This window comes from Anopheles stephensi, chromosome 3 (genome assembly GCF_013141755.1).
Source record: "Anopheles stephensi strain Indian chromosome 3, UCI_ANSTEP_V1.0, whole genome shotgun sequence".
NCBI lineage: Eukaryota > Metazoa > Arthropoda > Insecta > Diptera > Culicidae > Anopheles > Anopheles stephensi.
The window spans coordinates 88,365,559-88,390,356 of record NC_050203.1 but is presented as its reverse complement, the minus strand read 5'-3'; the positions used below and the strand labels follow the sequence as shown (position 1 = coordinate 88,390,356).

General features: G+C 43.3%; 3 protein-coding genes across 7 annotated transcripts in view; 2 read left to right on the top strand and 1 right to left on the bottom strand.

The window, feature by feature from the left end:
- The window catches only part of LOC118514144, a 182,098-nt gene that overhangs the window by 14,563 nt on the left and 142,737 nt on the right, over positions 1-24,798 (top strand). The gene's annotated exons all lie outside the window — the stretch shown is intronic.
- The window catches only part of LOC118514142, a 60,897-nt gene that overhangs the window by 12,684 nt on the left and 23,415 nt on the right, over positions 1-24,798 (bottom strand). For 4 of the 5 annotated variants that reach the window (XM_036060746.1, XM_036060748.1, XM_036060745.1 and 1 more), the window contains 7 exons: positions 24,397-24,642; positions 18,872-19,952; positions 16,701-16,929; positions 16,402-16,498; positions 12,658-12,790; positions 12,199-12,419; positions 7,554-8,459 (listed from right to left, as the gene is read on the bottom strand). In XM_036060746.1, coding sequence (XP_035916639.1) covers positions 7,659-8,459; positions 12,199-12,419; positions 12,658-12,790; positions 16,402-16,498; positions 16,701-16,929; positions 18,872-19,952; positions 24,397-24,642 — 2,808 coding nt within the window. In that variant the 3' untranslated portion in view covers positions 7,554-7,658. Of the gene's footprint in view, positions 1-7,553; positions 8,460-12,198; positions 12,420-12,657; positions 12,791-16,401; positions 16,499-16,700; positions 16,930-18,871; positions 19,953-24,396; positions 24,643-24,798 lie in introns of those variants that run through there. The other variant, XM_036060749.1, reaches the window with a different exon arrangement.
- On the top strand, positions 6,230-7,449 carry LOC118514148 (aurora kinase B-like). The gene is made up of 2 exons (XM_036060759.1): positions 6,230-7,192; positions 7,271-7,449. Exons 1-2 carry the CDS (start codon positions 6,359-6,361, stop codon positions 7,349-7,351), a joined length of 915 nt encoding a protein of 304 aa, XP_035916652.1. The 5' UTR covers positions 6,230-6,358; the 3' UTR covers positions 7,352-7,449.

Below are 24,798 nucleotides of genomic sequence, written 5' to 3'. Positions count from 1 at the left end.
GCGAAGGTTTTTGTTCATTTTGGTGTTTCCCGGTACAGAATGGAACCGCATCCGGGATGATTTAGTGGGACTTGGGGGTGGGGGGTGGGTTTGTGTGTATATCTGTGGAAAGATGATTAGTTTATATCATTAAAAACTTTCCCGTGCAATGGAAGTGTGTCTACTTTATTAGCGCCTGTAGTTAGATTACTTTTTTGCAATTTAATGAATGCATCATCGTTGAAATATTAACTCCGGTGCGAAAATAAGTTTTTGTATTTAATATTCTTTCAAATGTTTCAAGAAAGTTCTCTTAAACCACATTAACCTTTTTCCTTAATATTAGCTTTGATAGTTTAAAAAGAATAATTGTCAAATTTGTTGACGGCCAAGATGCTCAAGAACCCAAACTTACGAAACCTCTAAGGAAATATGTCCTTAAAGGGGATCTTATAATCCAAGGAACGTCTTCATCTGAGCAATCTAGTCTACCAAAATGAGCCCATAACCGAAGGCCCTTCTACTATGAGCCTTTTACATCTAAAGGGCCTCATCTACCAACAGCTGTCATGATCTAAGTGACCTTCTCTACCAATAGATCGTCTGAAAGCCCACGATGTCGCAGTCGAAGTAATCTTGTCTATCAAATGACCTTCTAATCGAAAGCCAAAGCAGCCTCTTGGTAGATCGAAGAGACATTGCTTGACCGGGCAAATTAAGGGCCTCATCTGTTAAGAAACCTCGCAGTCATGGAGATTTTGTTGTCCAATGAACCTAGTCTACCAAGAAGTCTGGTCGCTTAAAGAGGCCTCCTCATTCAAGAGACGTCTTAGTCGAAAAACGTCATATTGTCGCCCAAGGACTCCAAAAAGAACGAAAAACATTCCATGAGTTACATCGTGCTATTCTCAAATCTCAAAATTCTGAGGTGGGTAGTGGCCACCTAAAATATGGATTCGCTGCTGTATATTGTCGATTTTCCCCAAGGAAAATATGCCTTTTCGCATGATTTATTTTGCATTGTTATCTGCTTACTGCTTCGATGGTCACGCTTTTGGAAGAATTTATTCACAATTTATTGCATCATTTATTGTGCAATCGATAGTTTGTTGAACGAAATACCCATTTTAATCGCCCATTTGGCCCATGAGCAGGCACAGACACACAAACAGACAACGAGAGTTCGATCGAAAATTTAGTGTAAGTTCTTTGTACTTCTCCATCAACCATAATGATGCACACACCTGATGGACAGTTCGACGATAAAAATTCTTTTTCTCCGACAACCTAAAGAAGGGTTATACAGCTTCCGAGCAAAATATTGACTTTTCCCACCTTCGAATGAAATTCCTTTCACGCTTACAGTCTCTGAAAAAGGTACACTATTTCATTGCTGAAAACGCTAAAGCATCGCCCAGACGTATGGGAAAGTGTTGCGTTCGAATGTCTGTGGTCCATTCACATCGTTTGCACCGGACAATCTGACCAAAACCATGCCAGAGACTTGTGCCAGGGATAAGGGACATGTTTAACCGCATGAATATGCATATAACCTCCCATCGATAAATGTCACTACGAAAGATGTATTAGCTTGTTGCTGCCTTGCACCATCACGAGCTTACCGTGCAAGGCAAAGGACACTCGAAAGAGAAAAAGAAAACCAGGTGCCAGAATGAATGTTCCACGCAGGGTGTCCTTCTTGTCACTGGCACCGACAATCGACCGAGTTGTGCGGTACAAGACGTAGACCACTCGAGTGGCTGAAGATGCTGGGTTTAAAGAGCACTTTAAGCCACACTAAGATTGAATAATGCTCGAAAACTTCAAGTAGGAAAAGCTTTCTTTTTTTGGATAAGATTGTTTTTCCGATTGATTAGAGTTAGTAGATTAAGCTTTTTAATTGATTTTTAGTTCAAATGAAAAACATTTCAAAGATAAAGTTTGCGAAATAAATAAAGATTGATTTATCGACGGCGCTTCGAGAAACCATAATTTTCCAATTCCAGCATCGAAAGGAGCATCGAAAGATAAACGTATTAAACTTTCATCGATCTTCAAATCTCTTCCCAAAGCATGATGCTTGGCATGAACTTGGCATCAGCTTAAAAATCACAGAAAGCGACGACAACTCCCACATCCTGCGCTCCTCGTTTTGGGGACATAAAGTTTGGGCAAATTAAATTTTCATTGCATAAAAAATTCAAATTTCCTCCCAGTGCCTTGCACACGGGCGACAGTTTCCGATGCTGAAAATTGTCGTCTTGGTTTGCCGTCAACGCACCACCATCTGTGTGCACTTGGACGGTACAGTGTGAAAGTTTTGTACGAGTGCAGGCGAATCCTCCGCTATTCCGCTCCGCCCAGCTTCCAGGGACACTCGCCAGTGCCATCGTTCCTAAGAAGGCTAGATTTTGCATGCAACTCTGCACACGCCAGGGCTCGTTTGGAAGTTGGCGTGAAAATTGCGATACTTGCTCGCCCCATCGCTGGTGTTCGCTTGGCGCTGTTGCAGACTCTTTTGTGAGTAAAGTAAAGTTTGTGTTGCAGTGTGTTGTGCACAGGAAGCAACGAAAAAAAAGGATCTCAAACGACAAACTAAAACCAGGTGATGAAATAGGATAGTTCGAGTAGTTCGTATTTGAATGTACTGAGTCTTTTTTTATAATATGTAGAATCGAGTTAGAGAGAAAGATAGAGAAGAGAGAGAGATCGAAAAAAGAGAGAGAGGGACAGAGAGTCTTGTGCATCATTTGTGCAGCGTTTTGCGCACATTTCGGTTTGGCCATGAATAATACATTCGACGAAGCGTGGCACACGACAATGCGTTTAGCATATTCAATGGCGAATGTAACTGGCGAGGAAATAAATATTTCAACAAATATTATTCGTAGCACGACTGATGAGGATAACAAAGCGCGCATATGCTCTTCAGTGGGATTTCTATTGCACTTAAATATAAAATGTCATGGAGTTCATAATATCCTAAATAAAATTTAGCTAAAATTGCAAAATTGTGTCTTAAATCCACTAATTACTGTACTTAAAGTGCAAATTTAAATTGCCATTGCAATATTAAATCGTTATCACCACACGCACCACGCTTCAACAACTTCAAAGAGACACACGAACGATACTCCCGAGAGTGGTATAAAAAGTTCAAATCCGCCGATGGTGGGTAATGCGGTGCCCAATGCTACACAATTTCTTTCCAGAAATTTAATTCCTTAGCCCAATTAACGGTAATAATGCGCTTTCTCGGATTTTAACGTTTGCCTTGCGCGGCGCAATAAGAAGAAAGTAAAAGGAACAGGCTGGAGCGATAAAAATCACTTTGCTAAATATTCTTCCGCTTTCCTTTGCTGTCTCCCAAAGTTTTCCCGTGTGGAAAAGATTCCCCCGCCAGACACTCCGAATGGTGCCAGAACACATTCCAATAATTTGATATCGGGACGAATTAATCTAAATTTAACTTTTAATTCAGTTATCAAAACAAATTATCACACTGTGTCTCGCAGCTCGCTTTGACATTCCGAATGTCAGGGCCTCGGGTAGGTGGGCACGAAATGTCCTGGGAATGTGGGCAGCTGAGAAAGCTGGGTTTCCGTTCGCTTTTGGATGTTGCCAATTCTCCAGCCAACTAAACACGGTCGCAATTCGCTAAAGTTATACTAGCGTGCCGTTGTTGGCGGTGCTCAGCTCAAGCCCGCAAACGCTGAACCTCGATACATTTGTCTCCAAAACATCCGCTCACCCTTCGGCACGAAACATCATGCACAGTCACCGCCCGAAAGGCCGTAAAATTTTAATTAAAAGACACATAATTTTATAACATTCCACTTGGCATTCCCGGCTTCCGGATGTCGTGGTATGGAGGGTGAGCCTAATAATATGGTTTTATTTTGTTTTGATTGAAGAGCTTTCCTTTTTTTCTGACATCAAATTTTGATGCCGCTTTGGTATGTTTAAAGATTTAGAGGGATCTTTTTTCGAGGCGCTCAATTTCAATGGCTCCAATACTTTGTCTTGTAATTTTTGTAACTCTCAGCATTATCATTGTATAGAAAAGCGAAAACGTACAGTGACTTACGGCAATGAGAGAGGAAGCTTGGAGTAAAATATTACCACCACCTAACCCCGAGGACACGGTTCTCTTCGAGGAACACTACATGCACACAAAAGGATATCTCAACGAGCGTGCTTAAAGCTGTAATTAACGGATGAATTGTCATGACAAACCCTCCGCTTGATGCAGCTGTCGGAAGCAGAAAAATGTTTTCCGTCCTCTCCGTGGATGGTGGATGGTTCTCCGGTTGGGTCAAAGCATCATGGAGAAGCCTCTTTATCCACGGAAAGAATGGACAAAATCTGAAAATCCTAGCATTAGAACGCGGCACACAAAAAAAAACTGGGTGAGAATACCAGTCGGGTTCGTTGTCGGAGTTCAGCATCCTGTCATTTGGGCTAGGACGATATAGTACTACATCTCAATAGAGTGGTTGGGCAATTTGTTTTGGAACAGCGCTTCGCAAGGGGCAACACAAACAAGCGTGTTGGAGGATTGGGCATATAATCTCCTCCAGGTGCTGGTGCTTAATTTTATCATATTTAAACGGATAACAGGACCATCGTTGTACGAACCTTTGATAGGGCAAGAGGACGTGGTTGACGGTTCAGAATGGAGAACAAACCACTTTGTGCAAGTCGTGGAATTGTGCGTTTTTTTTAACTAAGTCATTTGGTATACGAAAAATGCGAATTTTCCCTTTATTCCTGGAAGGTTACAAAGGTCCTCTCAATATTTTTTTAATGTTTTCGTTGAAACATTTAATGTCACAAAATAAATTTATCCGAATCATTCTGTTTACGCAAACATGTAACTTGTGGAAAGTATTCTGGTATTCTAAGGTTTTTTCTAGTTGTGAAAGAGAAGCTTAAATTTGAGAACTTTTTCGAAACATTTCAGAGCAAAAAGGAATGTAGAAATGTAGTAGTGTTTTATATTTTTATAATTCCAGGAAAATGTTTCTGATGTCAAGACACGATTTTGTAATAGGCCGTAGCGTAAAAGCTCAATACAGCTTAGACTTTTTGGAAAAACGTTTAGAGAGCACACAGAAACATGCAGTACAGAATTCAAATGCTTTAAATAATGAGCGTAATAGAGTTGTTAAAGGTAATTTAACGTCTATTGCTTTACAAACACTCTCTTTTTTCGCGTATTTTAGAGGAAAAATGGAACTTAACGAACTCGTGAACGATTATCGCTGAAGCGCGAACTTATCGTATGGCAAGACTCTATGCTTCGAAACCACAAGCTACACATTCCCCAATCGCATGGTATTCTACTTTGGGCATATTTTGAAAACCGATTTAACGCCTAAAGCAAAAAAGGCACAGTTCATAAAAACGGAAGTTGCCACTCACGCACACGCTCAGTTAGAAAAGAAATTTAAACGAAACGAAAATATAATATTCACCAACAACACGCGCTCACGTGTATATATGACGTGGCACAGAAGTTTTGTGGGATGATGTGGGTCGTCGTTGCCGTCTGCCCAGAGTAAACACTCCGCCATTCTTCGGTTTTGTACCGGATGTGGTTTTTGGGTAAGCGAAAGTGTCATTTACGTGGCGGTAGACAAGGCGGCAACTAGGCAAACACCACGCTTGAAACTTTAAATAGGTTTTATATGCTAAACAGTTTCCGTGGGATGAACCCATTTTGGGTGCCAACTGTGGCTACCTTAACCTCAAACGTTTCCTTTTTTAAATCATTCAATGTTCTTAAGTTCATGTTGTTGAAACTGTGTTTGTGGGTGGAAAGGGATGTGTAAATTAGTATAATTTTGAGATCGTTGTTGGTTAGCATCCTTCTTGATGATCGAATCTTTGTTAAATTGGAGAAAGCGTATTTTAAGAAGGTTAGAAATAGTAAAAAGTTAATATTATTTTTAGCATCTTTACTAGAAGCCAACGTCATTTTTGCTGAATAAATTAGCTACAAGAAATGTTAGATTTTTAAACTAATAGTAAACTTGCCCAAACAGTTGTTATTTAAGGCAAAAAAATAATCTTGTTATGAAATTATAAAATAAAATTATTTAAAAAAATTATCAAAGAAACGTAAAACATTTCTCAAACTTCATCACTACATTTTTCGAAATGAGTAACGAGCAATTCAAATTAGTACCGCTGTAAAAATATCAACTGTCAATATGACAGCACGATCGTTGACGGCCGCTGTCACAAAGATTTGAACCCACAACCGCCATAACTGAACAAAACAGCAAGCACAAAGCGACAACAACGCTCCGTGGAACAATTTCTGTGTAGTTTGATAAAGTACAATTGTTTTCTACACCCAAAGGTCGTGTTTGTGATGCAATCCAGAAACATTGATAGCTTTATCATGAATGGTAACGATTGCGATTCGTCCAACTCGGAATTGCTGATGAAAACCATCAAAATGATGCAGCACCCGGCGTACGAGAATCCATACGAGTGGTCTACGGATGATTTCGAAATAGGATGCCCGCTTGGTCGCGGAAAGTTCGGTCGCGTCTATCTTACCCGCGAGCGTGAAACCGGCTTTATGGTGGCAATGAAGGTCATGTTCAAATCTCAGCTAACCAAATGGAACGTCGAGAAGCAGCTGTTGCGCGAGATCGAAATCCAATCGCGCCTCAAACATCCGCACATTCTGCGACTGTACACATGGTTCCATGACGATCGGCGCATCTACCTGGCACTTGAGCTGGCCGCCCAGGGAGAGCTGTACAAACACCTGAAGGCGGCACCGAAAGGCCGGTTCGACGAACGCCGTTCCGCACGCTACATATCGCAGGTGGCCGATGCGCTGAACTACTGTCACGCCAACAACGTGATCCACCGTGATCTGAAGCCGGAGAACATACTGCTCACCGATGACGACAACATAAAGCTGGCCGATTTTGGTTGGTCCGCACATACCAACTCGAACATGCGCAAAACGATGTGCGGTACGCTGGATTACCTGCCGCCCGAAATGGTGGACGGCAAGACGTACGACGATTCGGTCGACCAGTGGTGTTTGGGCATTCTGTGCTACGAATTTCTGGTGGGCAATCCACCGTTCGAATCGCAGACGACACAAAACACGTACGACAAGATCCGGCGGCTGGACATCGTGTACCCGCGGCACATGACCACCGGTGCGATTAATCTCATCTCGAAGGTATGATTTATGACGACGACTGTTAGCCGCCAGTGCTGGGTACGAAATGGTTTATTGGAATTTCTTATCATTTTGCAGCTGCTGCGCATACCGAGCAGTTCCCGGATCACGCTGCGAGACGTCATGAACCATCCGTGGGTTTTGCAGATGAAGCAGTAAATGGAAAGGTTGTAATTGTGGTATGTTTGTTTTGGAAAAGGTCGGAGCGAATAGTTAAGTAAACTAAATGGTAAATTATCATTTTATAACAATAATAATATATTCTCGTTTGTTGAATGTGTGTGAATCATATCACAAATTTAAATTTTACACATGATAATCTTAGAAACGATTTGTTTTGCCTATCTCGTGTAATCCTGATATGCGTTAAGATGCTAGAAAAACAGGATATGTATAGAATGCTTCCGTTTTCGCGATTGTCTTTTGTGTGTAACCATGATACGGCTTAACGTTTTACACATCCTGCCTAGGATCCATTGCGAATCCGATACACATCTCGTGAACCGTGATCTGTATCATCGCTTCTGGCATCCCTTTTCGATTTCATAAAAGATTCGTTTCTATTTGCTTCCGGTTTAAGCGCACACACCGCGGTTGAAACAGGCAGTTGGCAAGAACGTGTTTTGAAAGGTGCGAGTAATGGAAAAGCTTCCCTTTCATGTGGTTCGTCGTTTATGTCTGCCGCTGCACGGTGCATAGCCATCGAGCGGAAGTGTTCGGGAATGTCGATTGGAATCCCGCACTCCTCCGTGCATTGCAAGGATGTGTGAAAATGTGAGCAAAGGTGCAGGTGGAACGAGTTATGGAAGCACTTTATACAAATCATGTGCGCTCGCGCGGTTGGTCGATGTTGCATCAATCTACCCACCAACGCCAACACCAACGCTTGACAGTGAAGGATGACTCGGCACGGATAGGGGTAGACTTTATAGCGAACGAATGTACATGTAAATAGCAAACGATACAAAGGGAAGAGAGCACAAAAAACGGACAATTTCCACTTACCCACGGCGTCCTGTACCGATGCGTTATCGCTGCACCGCAGGAACTTGTTGTAAAAGTTGACCATCACGAGGCCGCGATTTTTCGTCACCAGCTCGAGCACTTCGTCCTGTACGTTGCGGCTCGAGTTGCACAGTGCGTGGGCCGACGAGTGGGAAAAGATGACCGGTGCCTGCGAGGTCGCCAGCACATCCTTCATCGTGCCGACGGACGACTTTGATAGGTCCACTATCATGCCGAGCCGGTTCATTTCGCGCACGATCGTCTGTGGCCGGCAACAGGGGGTACGGTGATCCGCGTTTCGATGCGCGGGGTAGATTGGATTGTGGAAAACAGGTCGTTAAGATGATGTGAGAGAAGAAAAAAGAAAAAAACAAGTCATGAAACGAGATGGAGTGAAAAAGTTATCAGACATAAATTGGAATACAAATGGGAATTTATCCCGAAATGGACAGCCACGAACCGAGGACAGGCTGCTCTTTGAATACGCTCTGGACCACCGCTGGACCTCACTACCAGTTAGCCCAGTTTTGAAGTACGAAAAAAGGCTGATATCCGGTTTAGACGAAAAAAACCCTTTACCCTGAACCATAAGCAAACATTCGCGACGACGAGTGGTGACGAACTGCGTGTTCGTCCTCTGTCTTTGATATGACGTTATCCGACAGGACTTCTAGCAACTAGGACCGTTCTCCAAGTCCTGACACTGGTTTGCACATCCAAATTCGTTATCCAATACATGTACAACACAATAGGATATAGGATATAGGATTGAACCAACAAAAAAACTCAACCGAGCGAGAAGGATGTTATAACTCATTTGTATTTGCAGCACACGAGTGGCAAAAAAGACTGTAATCCGAACTGAGATGATATATACGGACGTTCAACGAAATAACAGGCACAGCATTGTGACAAAATCTTAATTGGATAAATTTGGATTCGCATCGCACTGGGCCAAACTTTCCTCGCGCTGGGGAATGAATTGAATGGACAGCGCCAGAATGCGCGGATATGCAATCGAATGCGAATGGCATCGTGAATGTAGTACGTTAGATTAGAATATGCGTTTCCCTACTCATTACGGAACTACGGGCGAGCGTTCGTTGTAGCGTGAAAATGTTATTAATTAAACTTCTTTATTGTATTGTCACTGCATTCCGGAATAATCCAGACGGATGTAAATTCGAAAACAATTGGAAAGTTAGATTGAATCAACCATTTTAGGAATTAATTTGACGCACAAATTTAAACAAAATCGGCATTGGGAATCATTCTGAAAATTTTAAACAAAATCTGTTAAACTGTGTTGAATGCGTTTTCCTACAAGTTTTAAGCTTTGTTTCTCTCTATTGGTCAAAATTTCAACAACTGTCGGAATTGGCATAGATTTTCCAATGCAGCTCACACGACACAAGAATAAACTCAGCAAAACTTTGAATCAAATAACCTGCCTGCAGCTGGCGATACAGTATGGCATCATGGTACAACCTCGATAAAACTACCATAGCGCAGCGATTGGCCTACATGGGCTCTGAAAGGTGGACAAAAAAGCTGTAGAAACAATACGGTTCCTCCATTGTAATGCGAACATCTGTCCACCGGGTTTTTATTGTGCTGATGAGACTGGGCTGCTGCTGGTCGTCTGTTCTCTGATGTGGCAGATACCGATATAGCTATTGCAAAACCCCGTTTAGGCTTGGTTGTTTAAGGCGTACCGGGGGCCAATTCTGTCGCTCGAACCGGATGTGAGACCGGATTGCTTCCTAGGATAGTTCTTTCGGAGTCACTATCTGTTGTGTTTTTGTAGATTATAGACGGAACGTAGCGGGGTTTGAACAGAAAATTGAAAGCGTTAAAAATTTGATTGTGTGCATCCGGTGGCGCACACTCGTAACGATCTTCCCGTATGCCGGTACGATGAAGATGTGTTTTTGGATATCAACACTTGTGCCTGCTCTATATAACAATTAAGTATAACAAGCAAATTGTATCAAGTTTGAAACACGCATTATGACAATCATTCCTCGTTACACGGAGCAGCTTTTGGGACGTGTTTGAAGCGGTCCCACAGCATTCGCACAACCGGATCTCGGAAGGCGAGTCACAGTGGTGAAGCGTTGTGATGAATACATTTTCCTTCATTTCGCTGCACAATTCCCGCGAGTGTTTGTGCGCGAATTGGTTGGAAAATGGGGCTGATTGCGTTTATGTTTCGTTATGATTAACGGATCGCTTTGTACACTTCCGCCCCCACTTCCGAAGCGAGTGTTTAACAGTATAAAGATGCCATTCTATCAACTGCGGTGGCGTGCGGTTTTTGTGAGTGTCGTTTGCAGCCGAGCAGTGGGATGGTGGTCGGATGAAGTGCAATTGCATCAAGAAAGTTCGCCTGTGAACCGTTTTGCTAATGGCGCTACTGTGCTTATGTGCTGCGAAAGTGCATGGTATCGTGAATTGGCGGTAAAGGGGTTTATTCATTATACTCTCGTTGTCATCCTTCGCGTTGCATACACTGTGAACTAGTTCGTGTAGCACCACCGTGTGTTGAGGTAATATAAATTATTTGAAAGTATGCTACTTTCTTCTGTATTTTAGTTAAAAGCATTCGCTACGAATCACACGAAATGAAACGATCGCGCTGCTTAGCTGAAGATGCAGATTCCAAATGCCTTTCGGTGAGTTATTTTAATTTAATCGATTCGTTCGCTGCCAATTTGAAGAGACAGCAGCGAAAGGGCAAATTAATTGGACTCCTTAGCTGTCCCGGCAAATCAATCCAGCACTGTCGTCCGTTGCTCGGACGACTCCGTTTCTTTGCGACTGTTCCCCGGAACAGCTGAAGATAATTAATTGGCAACTCACTGGTTGATTCGCAACGGAACATTCGCACAAAAGGTGGTAATTCGATCTTGTTTATTCAGCGATGCTTATTATTGCTGCTTACAATAATATTGTTGTACGCGTCGTTCCGCTTTATGGTAAAGATTACTAGCAAGGCGCGATGGTTTATGATTGTTTTTGATGCTGAACTCTTGAGCAATTCTATAGCGAAGCCAGCTGGAGAATAAATGAAGCTCGAGGTCTTATCGTGTACAAAGGTAGAAGTTCTTTCGCAATAGGCGATTGATTGTTGCAAGCAAAAGCTCACGACTGCAATCGTGAAACTAGTTCATATTCTATCTATCCGTTCAATCTGTCACAGATATCATTAGTATTGCGCAAAGAATAAGCACTCGTAGGATAGCAGATACTGAAAATATCTCCGGACGACCATTAGAGGAGTTGGGGATCTAATATGAAAAGCAGTAAAATTGTGGATTTTAGAGGACTCTTGCAACATCCCGAACGGACAGTTGAATTCAAGATTTTTAATGAAACTAAAAAATATTCTTGAATGAAGCTCAGACCATTTTGGCAAAATATTGATTCAAACGTTTTCAAACACAACACAAATGTCACACATTATCTTTCAGTAAGAACGGAGTGGAAAAGATGTAACCATGCAAACGCCTGGTGGCTACAAAAAGAGAGGACACACTGTACCTCTTCCGCACCATTGTGAAGTGTATAAGTGAATTTCGGTCCGATTTCAGTTGGGCAAAGCCGCCATGCAACCACAATGACTCTGGCTGCATGATATTGCGTTCGATAGCCTGGACAAACTCATTTTCACCATTCGAAATGCGGGTGTTTAACCCATTCCTGGTAGTCAAACCGCCGCATTGCTGGAGCAGAAGGACCGTGGTCCATTCCCAACTAACCGTGAGTAATCTCTTAATTATCTTTTATGGTCCCCATGGAGCGCTTCAACTGTAATTATGGGCATGAGTATGAATGTGCACTAGATTAGAAAGAAGGTTGCATAGGCATCCATTCATCGGTGGTACAAAAGAGTGAAGCGAAATTCTGTTTTTAAGGACACCGTTGAAGGGACGTGTGCGTGCGTTCGACAGGGGACAAATTTTGGACACCGCTGTAATAACGCAAAAATAGACAATTACCTTGCCGTAAGCCGTAAGTCCACCGTGTCGGATGTCATACTTCGGTGCATCCGCATTGCTCGAATCGGCCCACGGTGTGTGGCAGGTGGAGGTAAGGGTCATGTACCGCACTCCGAGGGCATAGTAGATGCGCAGGACACCGAGCGAACCGCCGAGCGAGTGGCCACCCTCGACACCGATTAATGAACACATTTGACGGTTTTTGTGCGCTTGCACGATATCTATTGAATGAAGAGAGAGAGAGAGAGAGAGAGAGAGAGAGAGTGAGTGAGCGAAGAATGGTTTAGACATGAAAAGCACCTTTCTAATTAATGTCAACTTCAATATGGTGCCGATGTATTTGGGCACACGGTAAGTCTTGGAGGTAATGGTAGGCACTTGTGCCTAATAGGTTTATTTAGGTAAATCAGTTTCGTAACATTATAAATGACATTGGAGAATCGTTTCCGTTCCACTTACCGAGCACCGATGCGCAGGAAGTCAGATGTGGAGAGTATCGTTCTGTCAGTCTTTTAATTACATCTATCTGTTCCAAAGTGATTTGCACTGCATCCTTGTGCTGCGCCTCACAGGGTACGTATGCGGCCCAAAACTGCAGAAGAAAAATAGGAGGGACATTGTTTCATGATGAATCACCCTCGTACACTAAGTGGATTACACGAAGTATTGATGTTCGCGTCGATTAAACTGTAATAGTAGAACTTCAATTCGATATTCTGTCTAACCAATTAGTTGACAACTCTTTATTCTTTATCCAGAAATTCTTAACTCTGCGTAAGGCAATAGTAGCGAGCACATTATCGCTAATGGAAAGTATTTCCTGGGTTACGCAAAATCGGGACCATTTCCACGAAACTCGTTAATTTACTCTACCGGCGTGTCCGTTCCAGGGTGCCTTTTGCTGAAAAATCCCAAATCTGCAACCGTTTGCACGTAAATTCGTGACTTCACCTGCCTATCGCACATTAAAGAAGTGCCGAAAGGTGAGAACAAAGAGCCGGACGCTATAGCTCCGTGCCTCCATTAATAGCGGATCCCCATTAAGACAGACTATCCGGCTATCTGCTGTCTCATTTCCAGCGAAGGTTAACGTTATCCAATTAATTGAATGCGATCCGGGTGTGCACAGTCTTGGTCACGTTCCGTGCCGGTGCTGCTGCTGCGGTGCGTTTGCCATGCGGAGTTAAAATTAATATTTCCAGCACTCAACAGCAGTTCGCTTCAACAGCAGGAGGAACCTTAAGCTGTTCTGCTGTGTCTCCACAGCCAGGGAAAAGAGAGACAGAGAGAAAAAAAGAAGGAGATAGAGGGAGAGAGCGAGAGTATAGCGAAAAGTCATGCGCTTGTTGACGGGTTTTCCATTTTTAAAGGTTACGCCACAATCACCAAAGCGTAGATAAAACGGGGATGTGGGCAGGCTCGATAAAATGGCTTGCTTCCCATCAAACCATGCGCCGTGCCGGTGTACTTCCGGTTCATCGGACGATCGGACGAGCGGTCTTGTTGTTGTTGGATGTTGAAGGTTTATTCGGAGCGGGGGCAGAAGGTAATTTGAACTGGCCCCACACCGCGCTTCCGTGAAACATGGCCGATGAAGCGTTGAGGGCACTCTGAGGATTGTCCCTTTTTTTTCGCTCCTGTTTATTTTTCTCCATTCGAAACCCACCCATTTTGGGCGTTGGTGATGTAATGGCGATCGATAAGCCTCTTAGCGGGGGTGATCGAGATTAATTTACATTATTTTTCAATCAAACGCATTGTACTAAGCACGATCTATTCAACGTGCCTGAACTTGTCCTGGAAAAAAACGGAAGTTGTAAGATTGCTTTTTACACTTCTTTGGATGCATATTGACAAAAGAACACGGTGTGTATGTGCGCTAATGGGTTTCACTTTTTCTTCATCAAGCCGAGCTTCGGAAGGATAATTTATTTTTCCCCAAAACCGAAACAAAAGCTTTACGATTGGCTGAGTGAAATTTGGAAGCTAGATACTGTTAATGTTGGCGAGAAAAAGGTTTTACAGGGCGCGAACTTTTCCATCGCCGCAGAAGAGGTTGCCGCTTAAAACATGATATTCGGGGGTTATCATGGATAAGGTAATGAAGGAACGAAGATTTAATTTAAACAAATAGCGTCTAATCTGTTACATCGTTGGACAAATTGAGACACGTTACAGAGTGAGTTGCTCATGCCGAACTTTCATCAGCAGCATTGAAATTGTTGATAATTTCAGCCATAAAGATCTACTATTCAGTACAATTACAGATTAATCATTTTATGGCGTCTTTAAATAAAACATAAGCCAAAATGTGATGTTATGTGGTGCAGAAACAAAACGCCTATTTTGATCGCATCGTATCGCAGTGTCTAGACTTCTAATCGAGCGTTAACTAGAGCAGCGGCCGAGGAAAGGCTTTTATGTGATGATTTCAATTATAAATAATAGCTTCAGCATCTTTTATGGGTCAGCAGCAGCTAACTACGGTCGAACTATGATTTAAAATCTTTGTGCGTAAAACTGTGGTCCTTTTCCAACATTTTTCTAAGGGCTTTACGTTCCCAGATACGACTGTGGTGGTTCGGTGCAATCGATATAAAATGTAATGGCGCTTAAAATATATTAATAACCCCGAAAGGTACTGTGATGAGCGATTCTAACTCATTGTGGGGACCGTCATGAAAATCGTCGAGAAAAGTCGTTACAAGTGCTTCGATGCTTCGGCAAGATTTATACGAACCAGGGCGTCATCGGTTCGCCCGTAAAGGTGATGAAATCGCAGGAATAAACGTGATTTGATGAGTTTATGGATGATTTGGATTTCAGATCAAATTTAACCGAGACACCGCACGGAGCGTGGGGAAGAAAATTAAGTTGGGGAAGCTCGGAACGGTGATGAACCGTTTAGAGGGACGATGGGTCGACTTTTGTTCGTTGATTATGGTTCTTCCAAAAATGCTCAATAGAATAGAAAATGAAACGCGAGGAAACGGCCGATATTGGTCAGAAAGATACTAAACGGGAACGGTATTGCGCGTGCTGATGTTTGGTGGGAAAGGAATTTGTTCGCCGGTGTATAAAAAAAGTTTATTAGAGACAATACAAAAATCGATTGTTGCGATCAGTCGATCATAGCGCCGTGTTTTGTGTATTGCGTTTAACGACGAGAACGTAAATGGTTGCTTTTATGAGCTATAAGTTGCTAAATAACCCACATGATTGCATGCTGCTGTTGCGCTATAACAAATTTTTATTACGAAAGGTGAAGTCGTAAGCTTCCGGAATGGTTTTAATGAAATGGGAACGAATTTGAACATTTTCATTTCGATCATGAAAGCACCAACGTCTGCGAGGTGTGTAAATTGTCTAAAATAAATGGCTTTTGTTACAACGGAATAATTCAAACATGTTCTGCAATTTACGTTTCTACAACGTTTTTACATGTTTCTGCAACGAATACAAATTTCACGGCACAAGGTAAATAAAATTAAATGGTGGAGCTTCTACGCTAACAAGCACCAACAAACGACGGCCAACCCTTAAGTGCTCAGGCAGGACAAATGCACGAGCAACCCAACTAAAAGGAAGTTTGGATTGGTATTGTTACGCGTACCCTCAGCATACATACGCTCCCTTCGAACCCCAACTGGTAAATAACGTTGGTAAATGGAAGAGAAAATTCAATTCTCCACAGCGGCAAAAGAGTTCCGAGTTAACGTGTGCTCTGCCACGCTCTACACCAGCTATTTGTTTTTCTATCGAGTTTTAACCGAAGAAGGAACTGCGGCAAAGTTCCGCGCAACAATGTAGGACTGTGGTTTGTCCAGGGGGAAGGCAAAAAGGTACAAGTGTAGGAAATGAGCGAAACGACGAAAGGAACGAAAAAACTCCCCGAGATGGATCGCGTTTTGAGTACCTTTTCCACTTGAACCGGTTGAAGGGTCATCGAAAAAGTTGCGGTTTCGGGCTGATCGAATGAAAAGTTTTTTTTAGGGAAAAGGGAGTTGAGGAGAGTGTGGAAGAATTGAAGGGAAGGGGAAGAGTTGATTAAAATGGGAAATGAGCGGGACGAAAATCAATCACACAACACACACAAAAAAAAAGAGCAAGAACTCCTTGTAGTACGTATGACTTAGAAGCTGTATTTAGCCTCAAAAATTGAGAAAGAAGGAATCGGAACGATCGGTAAATATTGTACCTTACCTGTGCAGAAATGCGACCACGTTTGAGCCGCTGCAAATCCGTATGACTCCAGGCACTCTTCGACCAGGGCAGTATCGTCTTGAGATCATCGTCAAACCTGTTGGGAATCGAGGCAAAACCACACACACACATACTGGCATTAGCTCGACGAAAGTCTTGTTTGGGCACGGGACTCAAGACGGACTAAATTGAAAAAGTTACTAATTGGACACAGAGTGTGGCGGTAAGGAATGTCACACTCACACACACACACACACACATTCACTCATGTATTTCCGGGAAGGGCAGACTTTACTTACCGAAAATCGTTCAGCTGATTGTGCAGGAATTTCCGTATGTTCCACGGCAGATCGTTGTGACCATCGATTAAAGGCACTGTGTCGAGCAGCTGCGTAGCCACCTGCAGCCGTTCCTCGAGCGGCGCACCGGACGAAACCTTGAGGGCGAGCGGGACGGCCACTCCGGCTGCTCCGGCAATCAACAGTATGGAGGTCACCGCAAGCCACTGTCTCGAAGGAAGATCCCATTCTACGGAGGAAGCAAGTTGTGTTGTTTGATTAGTTTTTCTATCGTTCAATAACTATCGCCTGTATGGCGTAGGGGCTTTGAAGAGCAAGACAGTGGGAAGTTTATTTTTATGAAGATAGATGAGAAAGAGTGGGATTTCCTAGCAAAGGAAATTCTTCACTGGGTGTGATTGATGAGAGAAGAAAGATTATGACGAAGTGAAGAATAATGCATCGAACATGAGCTGGAGTGTTGTTGAATTTAATTTCTTAAACATTTTTTTGACGGGAAAAAAAACATCCTCACAAGCGAATAGATGTCCAGACCGGGAGATTATGTAGCAGGTGGCAATATAACTGTATAAGACACGATCTGAGCTGCTGTTTGTAGATCCCTTCCATTGCACTGTTTTCAGTAAGCATAAACGCAGGTCTCAACGACGCTCCGTGTTTGCTTGCGCTAAAATACATTGTCACTTAACGAAATGCAATGAATCCACTTTAGTCTTGTTAGGGAAAAATTCTTAGCCATCAGCGTAAGAAAAACTCGAGATCCAGCAGCGAGATCGGGCACTCTGTTAAAATGCAACGGTTTTGTTTGCTCGAAGAATTATCGCTTAACTCTCCCGGGTCGTGATGGAGGCCCATTACGCGCTCTAGGAGACCCACCGAAGAAAAATAAAATGTGCAACTCTTCCGGTTCCATGCTGTGGCGGTGGCCATGTCGTGCTGTCATCGCCAGTGCCGTGTCCGTGCGACAGAGCGACTCGTTCGCTTTCCCATCGACTAACAGCGCTGATTAGCATTTATTTGTTGCACAAAGTGTTTTAACTTCAAGGCTACGGATGAGCTGGACCAATGGCAAACTTTCGAGAGGAAGAGAGTTTCAGTTTTGTCAAGAGGAATATACCTCTTGGTGAGTGTGTCGAGGGTTGGGCACTAAATTGCAACGATGTTAATTTGCGTCCCTTTGACGTCCAGGATTGCTTCAACATTCGCTCCCTCTTGGTTCCACCTAATCTTACACACTTTTTGCCAACTTCGGAGCGAGTATTTAACATGCTTTAGGGTTGTTTTTGTAGGATTGTTAGGTTGGTGATGGGCAGGATGAGTAGTGAACGAGGAAAAGGTTAGATGGATTTCTCGGGGAAACATTTTCAGCAATTCCAGGGTTATTTTGCAACAGATTTACCAAATCCTGGCTTCCTGCTGCTAGACCCTGAAGTACATTCATTAGCTGTAAACTATGGAGCACGAGTATGCTTGGTCCACTCTTTGACGGAGATAAATGTTAAACATAACTCCTTCTCCATCACTCGCAGCGTTAGAAATCGTGTCCAGCGAACATTGAACAACACCCTAGCGTACCGTCAAAGTAAGAGGATGAGGTTACGGCTGCGTTTGCCTGTTCTCTGCATGATGAATAATTTATTAGAAATTTAAATTTGCTCCTTCTGGCAAACAGCAGCCTCATCATCATCACCCTGCTGAGAACAACTTCCTCCGTTCGGTGTCTATTGTGGTTTGTTTGGCGCCTTGCATTGCAAAGCCATTATAGCAAACTCTCCGGTGACCCACCAAAACATTATGGTGTGAATCACGACCAAAAGCTCCTTCAACAGTCGCAGCACAACTATTTAAATGCAAACGCAAAGTTGTGTTGATTTCGTATCGTTCGTTAGTGGTGTGGCTGGCTTACCGGATATTAATGATGGGCTAACCTCAAATCATTTCGGTTGGAATTCCGGAACCGCACACCGACATGTGTACATGCCGTGGTTAGAAATGGTTTAATAAAGGAATTGCTACCTGTTCTGACTTGGCGACCTACTGTTCTTGGAAGGATTCTTAGCAGCCGTATGGTATTAAATCTCGAAACTTATCATTTCTTCACATTGTACAATTCTGAGCCTGAGATTACTTTGCCAGTTCAGAGCAGAGCCTTCTTCACGCAAAATACTTACTTGATGATCCGGAACCGGTACTACTCGAACCACGACTCGGACATTGGCGATGTTTCCACGGGTGTGGTTGCTGCTTATTGGGTGTCCCGTTAAGGCTACAGCTGGAAGGAAACCCATCACCACCACCCATCACACCTCCCATCACTCCACCAGGAATGATGGTAGTGCCGGGAGCAGGTTCCAGGCCCGAACCGAAGTACTGCGAGGGATTGAAGTTGAAGTTGCTGATCGAGTTGGAGAAGGGATGGTTATGCGATGCGATGAGGTTGGTTTTTGCTGACCCGGAGTACTGATTGATGTTGCAGGAGCTGGCATGGTGACCGACTACTTCACCGCCCAACCCAGAGAAGTGCCCCGACAGTTGCAAATCTCCGTTCGCTCCGATCGTGTTGTACTTGGCGGGAAGATTAAGTGCATCGTAGTTCGGAATGAAACCGGCAGTGACCGAGTCCGGATGATGGTGGTGGTGATGTTGATGGTAGAGATAAAGCTGCCCCGCATCCATCGCTTCTTTTAGCGGCATATCCGATCCGGTCTCTCCGAACCGATCTTCTCCATTCCGGCAGTAGTAGTGGTGATGGAGATAATTATCATCGAAGTAGTAAGGCGGATATGGCTTTGTTGTGCCGGGCGGATCATTCCCAGTCGGAAGCGGTGCGGCCGTGTTGCCATTCATCAGGTCCACCATCATGACCGGAAGCGGGTCGTTCAGTTTCGACTTGCCGTCGGCGGTCATGCCCAATGAGCCGGAAGTCGTTTTACCGTTTGCCGACGATTTGGCGGATTTGAGTGTTGACTTTAGCGTTCCACTCAGCGATCCGTTTGTGTTGGTGGCAAAGTTGAACAGATCCGGCTGATTCATGGTTCCGATCAGGCCGTCGACTTCACGTCCGTAGCTTCCGACGTTTGCGGGATTGGGGATTGAGGGCTGGGACGATGGCTCGTACATCGTCGGCTGGTCCGCGTGTGTCGGTTCCGGTCCGGATGCAACAGGTTGCACCACACAGCCGTATCCGTAGGAGGGGCGCCTGTTGAGTGGAGGCGGCGGAGGAGGTATCATGTCTTCGCTGAACGAATCGTCCTGCAAGCGAAGAGAGGAAGAATGATGATGATATGATGTTGCTGAACAAACACCACAAATTCTTTGCATAACTGATATTGCATTGTGAACGGCTAACAAGAATGTGCAACAAGAGTGAGTCTGTGAGTGATTCGAATAGAAGTTATGTGAGCGAATCGTTCTCGAGAATCGTGAATCACATTTTGCATAGTTTGAAGTTCAAAAATATAATCATAATAATTGTTTTAACGAGGAATTTTATCGAGAACGCCATGATAATAATGAAGGAATGAGCATTTTCCTGAGATCCTCCCAGAAATAAAGAGGGAAATGCATTAAGGATGCATCCAAATAGACAACGCAACTTTGGTTCAACACGAAAAATGCATAGAACAATTCCATAATCACATAATAAATGGCTTCGGACGTGAAGGCAACTCATTTTTCTCACTGATGCCTCCTGCCACAGTCAGCCTCCCCAGCGTGTAGTTGCAGCTGTAGAGCATCGCGAACGTTGGGGATGACAAACTCCGGTAGCACTGGCACATTTAACGCATCCTCCTCCGAGTACGAGACCGACCGGAGATGCATCTAATGGTAATGCCCCGGTCGCGGAAAACCGCAAAACAGACCGGAAAAGCACAACAACGCCATGATCCGTACTGTTACGAGCTTTTTCCATCCACGCCATTTTTCGCTGGTGGCAGCAGAGAAATGATCTGACTTCGCCAGATGGAGCGGATATTTATGACGTTGGGCCATAATGGAAATGAGGAGAATAAATGCCTTCCCGTGTCGTGGAATGAAATGGCGAACACAGCGAGGCCACAGATACAGTAGGCCGTGTCGTGTTGTCCTGTCTATCCATCTGCACAAGAGGTGTACTCCAATTCTTGTACGCGTTTTGTTTTTTCCCACGATTCTGTTCCCGTTTTTCCTGTTCGGTCTCAATGCAGAAGCATGCGCTTGTCTTGTTCGTCATTTTTCACGCCACCGGAGCTGTTGTTTTTTTGTGTCCCTCGTTGTAATTTCCTCACTTTTTGAGACTCTTCCGTTGTTTTGAGGCTATCAGCTAACAAACGCTCAAATTCGCAAGAGACCGTGCGTGAAGCTTTTTGGCTCTTTTCCATTACGAAGCGGCTATTGTTGGTTTGGTCTTGTTTCAAGATTAAATATGTGTCTGATTGCTGATGAAGAAAAATGGCAATGGTAGCTGGTCAAAAGGATAATGCCGAAGAAGCAACAGAAAAAGCCCAATCTTGACGATGCTAACGAGGACGAGCCTAAAAAACTTAAAGTATGGTTCTAGAAAAGAAGGAAAAGCACAGTGAAAGATCATCAATTGAGTAGGTCTAGCATGTTGCTTCATCATGTCTGTAGTTGGAATTAATTTTGCTCTTCTTGCTTTAGGTTTTCGTTTTCGCGGTTATTAATACGCTTAGAAAGGCTCAGAAGCAGTAAGATGGTGAAGTTCATTTACATCGTTTTTATAATGTAGTGCTCACTACATTATAAAAATGAAGCGATTAATTATTTTCATGATGTGGTGTAATAATCTCAAAGCTTCTGAATTCCTGTTTAAATTTACCAGCTTTTGAAGGAAATTATTTGAAACTAAATTACTTGAATGGGTTTTCTTTACATTTAAACTTGATTGCACGAAATTATTACGAAAAGCTTTAAAAAATAATAGATCTAGTCTTTTTTTCTCCACATTGGTAGAAGTTTGATGACGTGTGTTTTATAGTTGTATTTCGATAAGCCTTGTAGGTGTTTTCAATCTCACAGATCCCTAAGTTCACGTTTGAAGTACTACAGGATGGTACTAAACCTCCATTTTGGTACAGCTGTTCAACATAATGCCAACCCGCATCGATAAATTTTAAGAACTCTACAGTTCTATTTCCTTCGCCTTCCTGGACTCTCTTTTCTTCAGAATCATTCTTCCCGCTTCCTTCAAGGTCGCTGGTCTGGTCGAAAGTGTGCACGAGTAGCAAATTGTGATTGCAGAGCCGTAACAATTTTGTTTGTTTGTGTTATTTCTCCTTCCTTTGGTTGATTGTGCTTAAGCAGGACTGTTTTATGTTCACTTGGGCGCTGAGCTGTTTCGTGACATGGCAGGAATGCATTTTATGACATTCAATAAAAAGCTAAAGAAGCAAATATTTTACTGGTTGCTGTGAGTGAGCATCGGAATACGGCGAATCGGTGAAACACAATTTTGTGAGGAATAAATTGCATGGACGAACACCATATAACATTACTCTCACAATGCCAGATGGGGACGTATAATACTCAGAATTGGGTGTTGATCATGAGAAACAGTTGGCACAGTTGAGATCCAGGAATCAAACTGCATCACGGGTCCCAGGTATCCTTTTGTTTATGATCCAGAACAAGGATCCTTCCGGTCACAGTCTTGGTTTCTTGTCAGTGCATGTAGTTGCACTAGATGATAGAGATTGAGGAGTGATAGAGATTCTCTTCTCGGAAATTAATGCAAGTAAATGTACCACGTTTTAAATGAGCAAACCAGCTAACGAAGTCATAATGAGCTTAGGTTGTAAATTGATTTTCAGTGGAATTTCCCTTTACACCTTTCAATGATAGAGGAAAACGAATGAGTGAAGGTGTTTTCAGTTGCTTTTATGATATTGGACTTTGGAATTGATTCAAGGCCTCCTGATAGTATTGAAATTAAATACTCTTTCTTATTTTAATTGTATGAATCAGAAAGAAATGTGTATAGGCAGGCAAACCATAATTTCAAGTTTTCAATAAATTTGTCACTAGAACACATGTACAGGACTAAAAGAAGAGGTATGCTTTTATCTTTTAGGTTGAAAATAAAGCATTGAAAGACATTAAAAATTCCATTAACGGTGAAAAGCGGCTGTGCTGGCTGTGAGATATTATTCAAAAGGGATATAAATGGAATGCAACACGACGCACAGAACACGAGCAGCCATTTTATTCTATTTCGCTGTGGAGGTTTGTGGGAATATGTCCATATCACCGTCTCTTATCTTATCGTGAATTGTGAAGGATTAAAGTGGAATAGCTTTAATCCGATACCGAGGCATCAGCATCTCATATTACTGGAGCTGGCCACTGTATAGAACCCACAGCAGAAAGCATTCAAAAAACATTGGCTGTTCAGGTATGTTGGAAGCAGAATGAAACTTAATGTAATGGATTAAAAGTTCGAAGGAAATAATATCTTGAAATGATGGATGTCCATCCTATTCCAACCTGGAAGCTGTACGCTTATAGACGATAAACAATTTGTTATTGCTCGACAAAGACAGGGGAAGCAGATAAAACCTACTTCGTCCCAAAATGAATATCTCTTCTTGATCAATAAATCTGGACTGTCCCAAAATGCCACCGAGCCCTTGGAATACCCATACACTTCCCGTGGATGGGCCGGCCAGCAGTATGGAAACAATTTCGCCGATACTATCGGAATGCAACAACTGCGGCCAGCTGGGGCGTGAAAATGGAGTGCCAATTTGCAAACGGAATTCTCCATCTTCATCCTCGAAAACTTTGAGAGTCCTCACACCTTTTGGCAAAGCTCCTCTGTACGTTTTCTCGATTGAATCCTTCGTAGTGCTCGGAATCCCGCTCACTGAATCTAACCCACGTCGCTTAGCGCTGGGAAGTGGGCAAAACAAGAATTTGCAATTTCCTTCCCCACGTTCACATTTCATTGGACAGAAAGGACATTCCATAAATAATACTCCGAAACCATGGCCGCAAAATGGTATGGTCAATAAATTTTGTGTATGCCGGGGCAGAAAGAGACGAACCGTTGGCTAAGCTACCAATAATTTATGACCGGAAGTAGCCATCGATGACATTCAGGCATGGGAAGGTGGACGTGGGAAACCGTTTGGTTTTGATCGCGGGTCTAAAAAAGGGAAAGTGCTGCGGGTTTTCGGATCTGTTTTGCTTTTCGAAGCGATAAAGTTTTGTGTTCCATTTTATTTTTGCTTTGCAGGAGATAAATAACTCGTCCTAGGTCTTGTCCCTCTCGTAGTCAAGTAACATGCGAGCTTAGATCGGAACTAGTCGGTCGATCCTTCGGCGTTAAAGCCTGTGCAGAGGGCAAGTGTTTATGTTTTTACTTTTCTCAATTGGGCTTGACAGCTGTCACCTTTGCCGAAAGCAGAAAAATGGATCCTTTGCACAAACGATAAGGGGGAAATCTCCATCAAGTTCCAAAACCTGGGCGATATGTTCTGAATTCTGATACAGATTTTGTTTTTCAGATATTAACTGGGGTTTTGGCATACACTCCCGAAAATAATGAGGTAAAATGAATGTTAAATATTAAATAACTATTTTTCATAAGTTCTTGAATTTCCCTAACCGTTGCTTCTTTATGCCGGTAATCCCGGCACAGTTCCACACACACATCAAACGTAGCGAAACGTGGCATGTAGCTGACGTGCAAGCTTACCTCGGCATAATTATCATTCCTCGGATACGATCCATGCTGGCAGTCAAACGAGAGTACGTTGGCCGCTACCTTGCACGCGTTTCCGGTGACTTTTCCGGCTGCAGTTGGGGCTAGCTGAGGTAAAGGTGGCGTTGGAGCTGGAGTTGAAACGGATGACGTCGGCACGGATGCACCGGTTATGCTGGAGTGTCGTTGCATCGTCGCTGCGGTCGCTAGGCTCAAGTCACCGGTTGATGTGGCCAGGTGCTATGAGAAGAGCAGGCAAGAGAAGCGAATAGATGCATTAATGCACAATTTTCACGGTGTAAGAAAACTTTGAACTGTGGGTTTCGGAAGTGTCTGTGCCTGTGAGTCAGTTTTGTTGTGGTGAGCTGTGGTCGTGGTGTTGATGAGCTGTGGAGA

Excerpts from the sequence above, each read along its gene's own strand:
- LOC118514148 (XM_036060759.1), top strand. The coding sequence starts at position 6,359 with ATGCAATCCAGAAACATTGATAGCTTTATCATGAATGGTAACGATTGC. Across the intron at positions 7,193-7,270 it reads CGATTAATCTCATCTCGAAG|CTGCTGCGCATACCGAGCAG; the intron begins GTATGATTTATG and ends ATCATTTTGCAG.